Source organism: Heterodontus francisci, chromosome 8, assembly GCF_036365525.1.
Source record: "Heterodontus francisci isolate sHetFra1 chromosome 8, sHetFra1.hap1, whole genome shotgun sequence".
In the NCBI taxonomy this organism is placed as follows: domain Eukaryota; kingdom Metazoa; phylum Chordata; class Chondrichthyes; order Heterodontiformes; family Heterodontidae; genus Heterodontus; species Heterodontus francisci.
The window spans coordinates 77,347,078-77,359,703 of NC_090378.1; the positions used below are offsets into that span (position 1 = coordinate 77,347,078).

The 12,626-nt window shown below is 40.8% G+C and overlaps 1 protein-coding gene across 6 annotated transcripts in view; it reads left to right on the plus strand.

Moving 5' to 3' along the window:
* tprb (translocated promoter region b, nuclear basket protein) overlaps window positions 1–12,626 on the plus strand; it is a 143,769-nt gene that overhangs the window by 24,185 nt on the left and 106,958 nt on the right. For all 6 annotated transcript variants that reach the window (XM_068037407.1, XM_068037409.1, XM_068037408.1 and 3 more), the window contains exons 17-21: window positions 9,597–9,745; window positions 10,420–10,582; window positions 11,062–11,196; window positions 11,746–11,886; window positions 12,238–12,400. In XM_068037407.1, coding sequence (XP_067893508.1) covers window positions 9,597–9,745; window positions 10,420–10,582; window positions 11,062–11,196; window positions 11,746–11,886; window positions 12,238–12,400 — 751 coding nt within the window. The remainder of the gene's footprint in view (window positions 1–9,596; window positions 9,746–10,419; window positions 10,583–11,061; window positions 11,197–11,745; window positions 11,887–12,237; window positions 12,401–12,626) is intronic.

The following is a 12,626-nucleotide window of genomic DNA, read 5'->3' on the forward strand; positions in this document are numbered from 1 at the left end:
ATTTAGAACATTACAGCGCAGTCCAGGCCCTTCAGCCCTCGATGTTGCGCCAACCTGTGAAACCATCTGACCTACACTATTCCATTTTCATCCATATGTCTATCCAATGATCACTTAAATGCCCTTAAAGTTGGCGAGTCTACTACTGCTGCAGGCAGGGCGTTCCACGCCCCTACTACTCTCTGTGTAAAGAAACTACCTCTGACATCTGTCCTATATCTATCACCCCTCAACTTAAAGCTATGTCCCCTTGTGTTTGCCATCACCATCCGAGGAAAAAGGCTCTCACTATCCACCCTGTCCAACCCTCTGATTATCTTATATGTCTCTATTAAGTCACCTCTTCTCCTCCTTCTCTCTAACGAAAACAACCTCAAGTCCCTCAGCCTTTCCTCGTAAGACCTTCCCTCCATACCAGGCAACAGCCTAGTAAATCTCCTCTGCACCTTTTCCAAAGCTTCCACATCCTTCCTATAATGCGGTGACCAGAACTGCACGCAATACTCCAGGTGCGGCCGCACCAGAGTTCTGTACAGCTGCAGCATGACCTCGTGGCTCCTAAACTCGATCCCCCTACTAGTAAAAGCTAACACACCATATGCCTTCTTAACAGCTCTATTAACCTGGGTGGCAACTTTCAGGGATTTATGTACCTGGACACCAAGATCTCTCTGCTCATCTACACTACCAAGAATCTTCCCATTAGCCCAGTATTCTGCAATCCTGTTACTCCTTCCGAAGTGAATCACCTCACACTTTTCCGCATTAAACTCCATTTGCCATCTCTCAGCCCAGCTCTGCAGCCTATCTATGTCCCTCTGTAACCTACAACATCCTTCGGCACTATCCACAACTCCACCGACCTTCGTGTCATCCGCAAATTTACTAACCCACCCTTCTACACCCTCATCCAGGTCATTTATAAAAATGACAAACAGCAGTGGCCCCAAAACAGATCCTTGCGGTACACCACTAGAAACTATACTCCAGGATGAACATTTACCATCAACCACCACCCTCTGTCTTCTTTCAGCTAGCCAATTTCTGATCCAAAGCACTAATTCACCTTCAATCCCATACTTCTGTATTTTCTGCAATAGCCTACCGTGGGGAACTTTATCAAACGCCTTACTGAAATCCATATAGACCACATCCACGGCTTTACCCTCATCCACCTCTTTGGTCACCTTGTCAAAAAACTCAATAAGGTTTGTGAGGCACGACCTACCCTTCACAAAACCGTGCTGACTACCTCTAATGAACTTATTCTTTTCAAGATGATTATAAATCCTATCTCTTATAACCTTTTCCAACATTTTACCCACAACCAAAGTAAGGCTCACAGGTCTATAATTACCAGGGCTGTCTCTACTCCCCTTCTTGAACAAGGGGACAACATTTGCTATCCTCCAGTCTTCCGGCACTATTCCTGTCGACAATGACGACATAAAAATCAAGGACAAAGGCTCTGCAATCTCCCCCCTTGCTTCCCAGAGAATCCTAGGATAAATCCCATCTGGCCCAGGGGACTTATCTATTTTCACACTTTCCAAAATTGCTAACACCTCCTCCTTGTGAACCTCAATCCCATCTAGCCTAGTAGTCTGTATCTCAGTATTCTCCTCGACAACATTTTCTTTCTCCACTGTAAATACTGACGAAAAATATTCATTTAACACTTCCCCTATCTCCTCCGATTCCACACACAACTCCCACTACTATCCTTGATTGGCCCTAACCTATCTCTAGTCATTCTTTTATTCCTGATATACCTATAGAAAGCCTTAGGGTTTTCTTTGATCCTATCCGCCAATGACTTCTCGTGTCCTCTCCTTGCTCTTCTTATCTCTCCCTTTAGATCCTTCCTGGCTAGCTTGTAACTCTGAAGCGCCCTAACTGAGCCTTCACGTCTCATCCTAACATAAGCCTCCTTCTTCCTCTTGACAAGCTCTTCAACTTCTTTAGTAAACCACGGCTCCCTCGCTCGACAACTTCCTCCCTGCCTGACAGGTACATACTTATCAAGGACACGCAGTAGCTGCTCCTTGAATAAGCTCCACATTTCGATTGTGCCCATCCCCTGCAGTTTCCTTCCCCATCCTACGCATCCTAAACCTTGCCTGATCGCATCATAATTTCCTTTCCCCCAGCTATAATTCTTGCCCTGCTGTATATGCCTGTCCCTGCCCATCGCTAAGGTAAACCTAACCGAATTGTGATCACTATCACCAAAGTGCTCACCAACTTCTAAATCTAACACCTGGCCGGGTTCATTACCCAGTACCAAATCCAATGTGGCATCGCCCCTGGTTGGCCTGTCTACATACTGTGTCAGAAAACCCTCCTGCACACACTGGACAAAAACAGACCCATCTAAAGTACTCGAACTATAGTATTTCCAGTCAATATTTGGAAAGTTAAAGTCCCCCATAACCACTACCCTGTTACTCTCGCTCCTGTCAAGAATCATCATTTGTCAGGATATATTGTCACAATTGCACCAGGGCCACTTGCACATTGGGTGAACAAGATACTTGGCGAGGGGAAACTCTGTACTGGCCTAGGATTAACTCCAATATCTAGAGAGCCATGAGGTATGTGAGGCGTACCCAGCACCATCAGCCAAACCAGCACAGGGAACCCCTACACTTGAGGCCCTATCACATCCTTAGTCAAGGATTGCAACAGATCTGTTTACCATTCGTGGTGATTATTTCATTTCTTGTTAATCATAGATTACTTTTCAAAATTCCCAATCATATAGTTGAGCGATACAATGAGCACATTTATAGCAAATTGAATGAGTGCTATATTTAATTTTTTTGGTGCACTGGAGGAGTTTCGATCAGATGATGGTCTACAATATATAGGCATACCATTTCAGGATATCTGTGCCAAGTTGGGGCGTAAACTATGTAACAGCCTCTCCACACTGGATTCAATGGTCTGGCCGAGAGAGTGGCTCGTATAGTTAAATCACTTATTGTGAAGTGTAGGGAAACAGAGCAAAATTTCCAGTTTGCTATGTTACATTTGTGGGCAACACCATTATTTGTGGGATTACCGTCGCCAGCCAAAATAGTGTTTGGGTGGCAGATCAGAACAACACTTCAGACTCCATATCTGTCCAGGTTTGCATCAGTGCAGGAAAGACTACTGGAGAAGCAGGAGAAGATGAAGTCACACGATCAAGCATGCAGGTGCAGAATTGCCTAGTTTACATGTGGGGCAAAAGGTTAGTTGTTGACCCAACAGAAGGAACCTGGTTCCCCGCAGAGGTACCTCAAGTTTGCAGCGAACCAAGGTCATGTGAAGTCACAACACCTAACGGGGCAACACTGAGGAGAAACAGATGACAACTAAGGGAATTGTCCAGCTGTAGCTTCGTCAATATTCCAATAGCGGTGAGAATACGTTCACAGGTGAGATCTGAGAGTGAAATTGTAGAAGACCATCAGCACAACACTAATGTGTAGGATACCCATACGTCTACGTCAACGAGTCCAGAACACCGTAGTGATGATTTCAGATCTCAAGAATTTTACTATTACGAGGTCCGGGCGTATTAGTCAACCACCTATATTTTCTTTGGGACTGTTAAATGATGTTTGGAGGGCTAACTTTTATGTAAATAATGTTCACAGCAATCCTGATATGTGATTTCCTGTGTAATGTTCTACTTAAGGAAAAAGGGGGATTTTGTAATATTGCTTTAATGGAATATGTAAAGTGAGTTTGCATCATCACTGCAGGAAGTGATGTCATACAGCATGCAACAGCAGTAGGTGTTGTGTTGATCCCTAGTAAGATGTGCGTCTAGAGCTCTCCTGTAACTTGTATATAGTATTGTGAGTCTTCAATAAAATGAACCCCAAGTATTTACCACCATTAATCAGTGTGTGCTGAACCCAAATCTCAGAATTGTTACAGTACAGAAGGAGGCCGTTCGCCCCATGTCTGCACCGGCTCTCCGAAAGAGCAATTCACTCAGTTCCATTTCCCTGGCCTTCTCCCTGTAACCCTGCGCATTCTTCCTTTTTTATATAACAGTCTAATTCCCTTTTGAATGCTTCAATTGAACTTGCCTCCACCACACTCACAGTGCATTTCAGACCTTAACCATTCTCTGCGTGGAGAAGTTTTTCCTTATGTCACTTTTGCTTCTCTTACCAAATACTTTAAATTTGTACCCTCTTGTTCTCGATCCTTTCACCAGTGGGAACCGTTTCTCTCCATCTACTCTTTCTAGACCCCTCATGATTTTGAATACCTCTATCAAATCTCCTCTCGGCCTTCTTTTCTTCAAGGAAATCAGTCCCAACTTCTCCAATCTATCTTCATAACTGAAGTTCCTCATCCCTGGACTGATTCTCATTAATCTGTTTTACATCCCCTCCAATGCCCTCATGTGATTCCTAAAGTGCGGTGCCCAGAACAGGACGCAGTACTCCAGCTGAGGCAGAACTAGTGTCTTATACAATTTCAGTTTAAATTCCTTGTTCTTGTACTCTCTGCCCCTTTTGAATAAGTCCCAGGATACTGTATGCTTTATTAACTGCACTGTCAACCTATCCTGCCACCTTCAATGACTTGTGCTCTTGCACCCCCTTTAGAAATGTACCCTTTATTTTATATTGTGTCTCCATATTCTTCCTACCAAAATGAATTACTTCACATTTCTCTGCATTGAACGTCATCTGCCACCTGTCTGCCCATTCCACTATCCTATCAACAATCTCGGCCACCTTTTTTTTGTATAATTTCTCAGTGATGTGAAGAACTGTTTTGAGTTTTTTCATCTCTTGGATGAGACACTCCGGTGGATGTAAAAAAAAAAATCCCACATTAAGTGTCTCAAAAAAGCAGGGGGTTTCTTTGTTTTTATTTGAAAGACTGCCAAAATTGAGATTGGATTTTCAAAGCTTCACTTTGAATGAGATCAACAGTTGTCTTTTATTAACTGTTCACGAACTGTTCAAACTGTGATTAGAGCAGCTTTGCGGGTTCTTTAATCGTTAAAAAAAAGAAAACATTGAGTTTTGTAAAAGGTGATTTAAATCCAGCTAGAAGGGCTTGGAATTGTTTTCCTGATTGGCTGCTGTTCCTTTTACTCATGGTAAGCCACACCCCCCTCTTCGAGGTTGAAAATTAAGTTTTAAAAAAGTTTATGGGAAATTTAATATAAATACTTGGAAACTGCATAAACCATTTTTGTGAAGCATGAGCTAATTTTTGTTCATGGAAATTTGTTCAAGACTATAAGTTGGCAGACTCAGTAAGGGTGTATGAAATATTTTAAGCCAGGGTTGAAAGACCTGAATCAGCAAATTCACGGGGAGAAATGATGGGGCAAAATCAGTGTTGAAAGTTGCCTGAGAGTGCAGAGAGGATGGCAGGTACGTAGTCTGTCGTGGCAGTTGAAATCTCATTCTGGCTCCCAAACTCCACAAGGCTTCTAGTTCTCAATATTGTCAGATCCTAGCAACTTCCTATTGTTGCCAGACTCCCCTCCTCTTCCTTCTTTTTCCCCTTCTCCTCTCACCCCATGTTCCGGGACCCATTTTAAGTAGGTTCCATCCCAGATATTGCCAAATTGTTGGCTTCCTTTTCAGTGTTTCTAGATTCCAGGGCTATCCTAAAAATGTTGCACGTTAGTGTCCCTCAAAATAAATGGCGTAAAACTTCTGACTCCTCTGCCTCAGTGTGGTGAGCAATAAAACTGATATTCTGAAATATGTAATTTTTATCAAGACTAAATTTATTGATGACTTTGATTTTTGTGTTTGGAGTAGCTTCACTAATGTTTTTTACTTTAAAGTTTCAGCCTTGCTGTGAATAGCTATAATTTTAGTTTCAGGGAGACGGTGTAGCCTTAGCATCTGTAGGATTTTGCAGGGCAAATGGTAGACTGATTCGCAAGTGAAAAGGAGCAACTTATGCATGGTGGAAAAGGACTTTATCCCAATATTTTTTGAGTTGAAAAAGCTGTTTGCAGAATTAATTATTTAGTTTATCAACTATTAAAACTCAGGCATTTGACTCCAATGCATAGTAAGAAAACACAATCTTACTTTGCTTTTAACTTAAAAAAAAAATTGAATTAGTGGCAGTTATGCTAGAGAGTGCAAAGGAGGCTCACTGTTCCTGGGGCACTGTTTAGTGCTGTACTTGGTGACTATGCACATATGCAGTTGGCAAACAATATTAGCACAAAATGCATTTTAAAGCCGTCTCATAAAAATTATGTACACAAAGACGCCTAATCAAGAAATAGATTTTCACCCCCTTCCTCCCCTTTTTAAGTACCATGTAAAAAAAAAACGGTCTTCATTCATGGGTTATTAGTGGTGCTGCTGATAAATTATGGCATAGCACTCCTGTTATAAAACGGCACATCCTCTGTCTCCCTGTAAGCAATGGCATTGGAAAATCAGTAATATATTCCTACTGTTTGGACATTTTATTTTTGTTGCTTCCACAAACCTTTACTGAGTACTGTAAACAATATCTTGCAGTTATTTAAATGCCTTTAACGTAGTAAAACTAACCAAGACGATTTGCAAGAACATAGTTGGACAAAAATTGGCGTTGAGCTAAAGGAGAAGATACTAGGCAGGTGACCAAATGTTTGGTCAAAGAAATAGGTTTTATGGTGCATCTTAAAGGAGGAGAGAGAAATGGCGAGGCAATTCCAGAGCTTGGAGACTTAGCTGAACTAATTTGATGATGGAACTGGGTGGTGCATATGAGACCAGAATTGAAGAATACTGAGTTCTAGGCAGTTTGAAGGGCTGAAGCAGGGGTTAGACATAAGGGATGTTCCATGCAGGGATTTGGATACCAGGGTGAGAATTGTAAATTTGAGGCTAATATCATAACATAAATAGGAGCAGGAGTAAGCCAAATGGCCCTCTTGACCCTGCTCTGTCCTTCAACAAGATTATGGCTGATTTGAGGGCGGCACAGTGGCGCAGTGGTTAGCACCGCAGCCTCACAGCTCCAGCGACTCTGGTTCAGTTCTGGGTACTGCCTGTGTGGAGTTTGCAAGTTCTCCCTGTGACCGCGTGAGTTTCCACCGGGTGCTCCAGTTTCCTCCCACAGCCAAAGATGTGCAGGCTGATAGGTCAATTGGCCATTGTAAATTGCCCCTGGTGTAGGTAGGTGGTGGGGATGTAGTAGGGAATATGGGATTAATGTAGGATTAGTATAAATGGGTGGTTGTTGGTCGGCACAGACTTGGTGGGCCGAAGGGCCTGTTTCAGTGCTGTATTTCTAAATAAATAAAAAAATAAATCTGTACCTCAACACCACCTACCTGCGCTATTCCTTTATCCCTTGATTTCCTTAGTATCTGAAAATCTTTTGAATTCAAGACATTCTGTCTTGAGTATACTGAAAAGACTGAATATCTACAGCTCTCTTGGGGTAGAGAATTCAAAAGATTTGCAACCCACTGAGTGAAGAAATTTCTCATCTCAGCCTGAAATGGCTGACCCCTTATTTTGAGACTCTGACCCCTGGTTGTAGACAACCTCCCCCCCCCCCCCCCCCCCCCCCACCCGCCAGCCAGGGGAAACATTCTCCCAGCATCCATCCTGTCAAACCCCTTTTTAAAAAAAAAAAGTTATATTTTTCAATGAGATCACCTCTCATTATTCTAAGCTCCAGAGAATATAGACAGTCTACTCGGGCTTTCCTCAGAGGGCAATACCCTCATTCCAGGCATCATTCTAGTGAAGCTTTGCACTCCCAAGGCTTGTATATATATCCTTACTTGAGTAAGGAGAGCAAGTGCAGTAAGACTTCTTTACTCTTGTACTCCAGTCGCTTTGTAATAAAGTTTAACATACCATTTGCTCTCCTAATTGCTTGTTGGTACATGATTTGTGCACAAGTACACCCAGGACTCTGAATACCAACATTTGTCTGTCTACTGTTTCTAGTAATTTGTAGTAAAATTTCTACTGTTCTATTTTTCCTGCCAAGGTGGATTACTTTACAGACACATGCTTACCCATTCATTTAACCTGTCTAAATCCTTTTGCAGCCTCCTCTCAGCTTAGTTACTCACCTAACTTTGTATCTAAGCTTGGTGACAATACATTACACTTGGTCTCCTCATCTAAGTCATTGGTATATTGTAAATAGCTGAGGTTCAAGCACTGATCCTTGTGGTACCCTGCTAGTTACAGCCTGTCAATCTGAAAATGACCCGTTTATCCCTTTTTCTTGTCCATGAACCAATTCTCAATCCATACAATTATTGCCCCGAATCCATGAACCCTAATTTTGTGTAATCTCTTGTTTGGCACCTTTTTGAATACTATTTGAAAATCCAAGTACGCTACATCCACTGGTTTTGTCTTATCCACGTGGCTAGTTAAAACCTCAAAACTCTTAACAGATTTGTCAAATATTATTTTCCTTTCATCAATTTATGTTGACTCTTAAGTGCCCTGTTAGCATGTCCCTAATAATAAATTTTCGCATTTTCCCTATTACTGACAGCAGGCCAACAGGCTAGAGTTCCCTGTTTTCTCTGTCCCATCTTCCTTGAGTAACAGGGTCATGTTTGCTACCTTCCAATCCAGAGACTGTTCTAGATTCAGAATTTTGCAAGATGAAAACCCAAGGTCAGCGAGCACGAACTCTTAGTCTCAGGGTAAGGGTCCAGGCATTCAGGACTAAGATGAGAAATTTCTTGAGGGCTGTGAACCTTTGGAATTCTCTACCCCAGAGGGCTGTAGATGCTCAGCAGATGAGGATATTCAGTACTGAGAGGGCTTTTTGAGTGCTAAGGGAATTGAGGGATATGGAGATAGGACAGGAAAGTGTAGTTGACTTAGAACTTCAGCCATGATTTTATTCAACGGTGGAGCAGGCTTGAGGGGCTGTATGGTTTATTCTTGCTCTGTGTCTTGGTGCATTCTCTCAAGATGTATAAAAAAGAAAATCTGGCTCAAGACTAGACCTAGATTTGGTTTGGTCTTGTTTTTAAATGCTTTGATAAGCTATGACTAGACAATGCCGTCTGCCTTATTTTAGTATAGACCTGTGTAATTCACGTGTACTTTGTCAACCTATCTATGGAGATTTTAGCCAAAGCTCTTTTCATCTATGAATTAACAATATCTTTGCGTGAGTAACATTCCTAGAATATTAAATTTAATTTACATTATTGGTATATGGAACACATTTAGCCAGTGCCATTGAAGTTTGAGATTTGGGCTTCTCCATAAGCACCTCTTGATTTGGCCCATCAGGAAAGGACACATCAGTATATGAAGGCTTCTTTTATGCCAGCTTATCTGATGGCAAATGATAAACATGTTACACAGGCCAGCAGGTAAATGTTGCTTGTGGTTGGATTGAAATTCTTTCTTATTAATCAGGAGTCACGTAACAACCTGGCTGCTGAAAAGTAGGATTGTAAGTTGATCTGCACGACACTCCAAAATAAAAATTCATGAAGGGAAAGGAATTTATGAAACGTTACATGTAAACCTATTCATTTAGTTAGGCAAGCTAAAGGAAAATATTTTCATGCAGGGGATAGTAACATTTTAAGATGCATCTTAAAATTACTTTTATTTTAGCTCCAGTTACACTTTGAAAACTATAAGACGGAAAAGGCAGAGAATGACAAAATGTTAAACGAACAGAATGAAAAACTTCAGGATCAGCTGACACAACTGCGAACTCAGAGTGCAAAACTGTCGACACAGCTGGAATTTGCTTCTAAACGGTATGTTTGACGAATCAAGGCTATAGTTGGAGTTTAGATTTTAGGGGATATATATTTAAAGTGTATGAGGTGATCATAGTACTTCACTAGATTAGACAAATGGGCCTGATGTTGTGTTGCAAGTATCCTGTCGTTCTTAATAAAGCTTAATTTTAAATCCATTATAACTGCTAATAACCTTGAATTCAGCAGTTTGTCCCCAGCGTAATAAACTTGTTTCTGGTTTCAAAGCTGCAAAAACATGTTCCAGTTGAAATTTAATTATTGCTTCTGTACCATGGTGGATTTTCCCACAATGCATTCTGGAGTGCATAGATGAGGACCAGAACTGACTTGCAGCCCTACTGTTACAGAGGTCCTGCATACTGAACGCTGGGTAATTTCGATTTTTGGTTTTGACTCCCTAGGGGTTATTGACAATTTGGCTTTGGTTGATATGCGACTTTCCTATTCTCAAAGTACAAGACCATTGCTGCGAGGTGACATTGACATTAATGAAAAAAAATATACGCATGCTCTTCAGAGTTTTGGAGATTGTCACAGCATGTGCATTGACAGTGTAGAGAAGACGTTAGACTGATTTGATTTATGCTATATCTGAAATGGTACAGAGCACAAGTTTGTTTTCCAACAAAGGGGGGGGAAAAGCTTTAAAAAATCTTTTTTTAATTTAGGTATGAGATGCTGCAGAACAATGTAGACGGATTCCGGCGTGAAATAGCATCCTTGCGGGATAGGTGTCAGAAACTTACCACGACTGTTCAGAAACAGGAGCACATAATTAGCAACATGACTCAAGATTTGCGAGCATCAAATGAAAAGTTGGCTCTAGAGGAGGTAAGAGAACTGTATATTTTAAAAAAAACTCCATGTTTTTCTGGAGACATGGGAAACCTAGAAACAGCAAATATCAAGGTTGATAGTCCAGAGGTGCATATAGCTTGCCTTCCTGTTCCAGCAGTTGAATCTGATTTTTTTTTTTTGCTTTGTAGTGATGTAACTCTTTGTGCCTCCAATCTTTCTTGCTGAAGTATTCCTTGGATTATGGTGTGTGGAGGATGCATATTATTTGAAGACTGAAGAAATCCTACCATGTTCTTGTTTAACTAAATAGATATATTCATGGGTTTCTTTCCAGGATGACTTGCATATAGATTATATTATGCTTTGCTTTTTGTTTAACCTCATGGATCAAATGGCTTCAGCCAATTAGTGTCTATGAAAAGGATCGGTTCCATTATCAGTTAGAAGTTGCAATAATTTTAGAAAGCAGAAACAACTGTTTTTGAATTTTCTTTCCAACCACATTCCTGTAGACACGTGGAGAAAATTTGAGGAAAGAGAAAGATATGTTGAAGATGGTAGAAGTACGTCTTACTCAAGAGCGGGATTCAAAGTTTGCAGAGCACAGGGGACAAAGTTTGCTGCTAACAAATCTACAGTCTATTCAGGTACGTTGTGCAGGACTATAACATTTAATGAAAGCCAAACGTTCAGTTTAGGCCAGAGTTGTGTGAAGTCTAATTGAAAGCAATGTTGCCAGCATAAAACTGCTGAAGCTGACATCGTTCAGCAAAATTTGTGGTCTTGGATCAGTTATGAAAATGGAAAAGTCATGGATATTTCAAGTTGATGTCGAAGACCTGGGAATAACGGAATTATGTTGATAAACAACCGAGAGCGATTCAACCATCCAGTGTTTTTTTATTTTCCAATGAGCACTGTGGTTACTCTGGCTACAATCTTTGAAAGATTAATTGTGTTGCTAAAATCTCTTCCAGTGGACCATAGTATGAGTGATTTGGGTATTGGTGTTGAGCATAGATTAATGATGGTAACTTCAAATATGCACTGCATAAGCCTGGAATGCATTCTTAGGTTTGGGACTGTCTTTTTATGGGATACTTAGTAGTCAATTCTTTGTTTTAAAAATCTGCTGGTGTTCAGTTCTTCTGAGGTGAGAGGAATTTTGAGTAATATATAATTCTTTCTATATATAGTTGAGTCTGGAACGTGCGGAAACTGAGACTAGGCAACGTTTAAACAGCCAGATTGAAAAACAGGAGCGTGAAATAGAGAAGCTGAAAAAGAAAGTTGACTATGAAGTGGATCAGCGGCATTTACTTGGCAGGAACCAAGATGTAAGTATATAAAAACTAACCCATTGTTGTAGGATATGTAATTGTTGATGATCATGATGAGTCACAATTGAAGCTCAATGGATCAGAAAACTGGGGAGTGGGGAGTAGAGAGCAGAAGGAAAATAAGACACCCATTTGTGTAACAATTGGAGTGTTCGAGTGGAAGTTCAGTAAGGTATGTACTGATTTAGGAGACAGGCCTGCTTGAGCTGCACAATGTTTGCATAAGCGCAGGTTTAGTAACGAGCAAATCATTTGCTCCGCATATCCGTTCTGTAAAACTAATTTCTAGAATTCTACAACTACTCTTTGAGCTGTACATTAATTGGGTTTATTTGTAACTTTGCTAAGATTCAACTTATGGAACTCAGGAAGCAGCTTGAAACGGAATCTAACCTTCACATGAAGACAAAGGAACTCCTGAAAAATGCAGAGAAAGAAATTAACACTTTGAAGCTACACCTTAACAATGTTGAAACTAAATTGGCAGAGAGTAAGGGAGGTGATTCCAAAGGTAAAACATATTTATGATGATTTATGTGTTGGTAATTTCAATCTAGAGTTCTGTCTCTCCTTCCCCTGCCTCCAACTGCTATCTTTAGAGAAGAGTCTTTCATGTGAGTGGCATGTTTCACTTTTGACTCACTTAAAATTATGAACTTTGCCTGTGCCAAATTTTGCGTCATTGTTTCATTGTCGTTTTTATTATCGCTTTTCAGTTAGGCGACAAAACTACATAT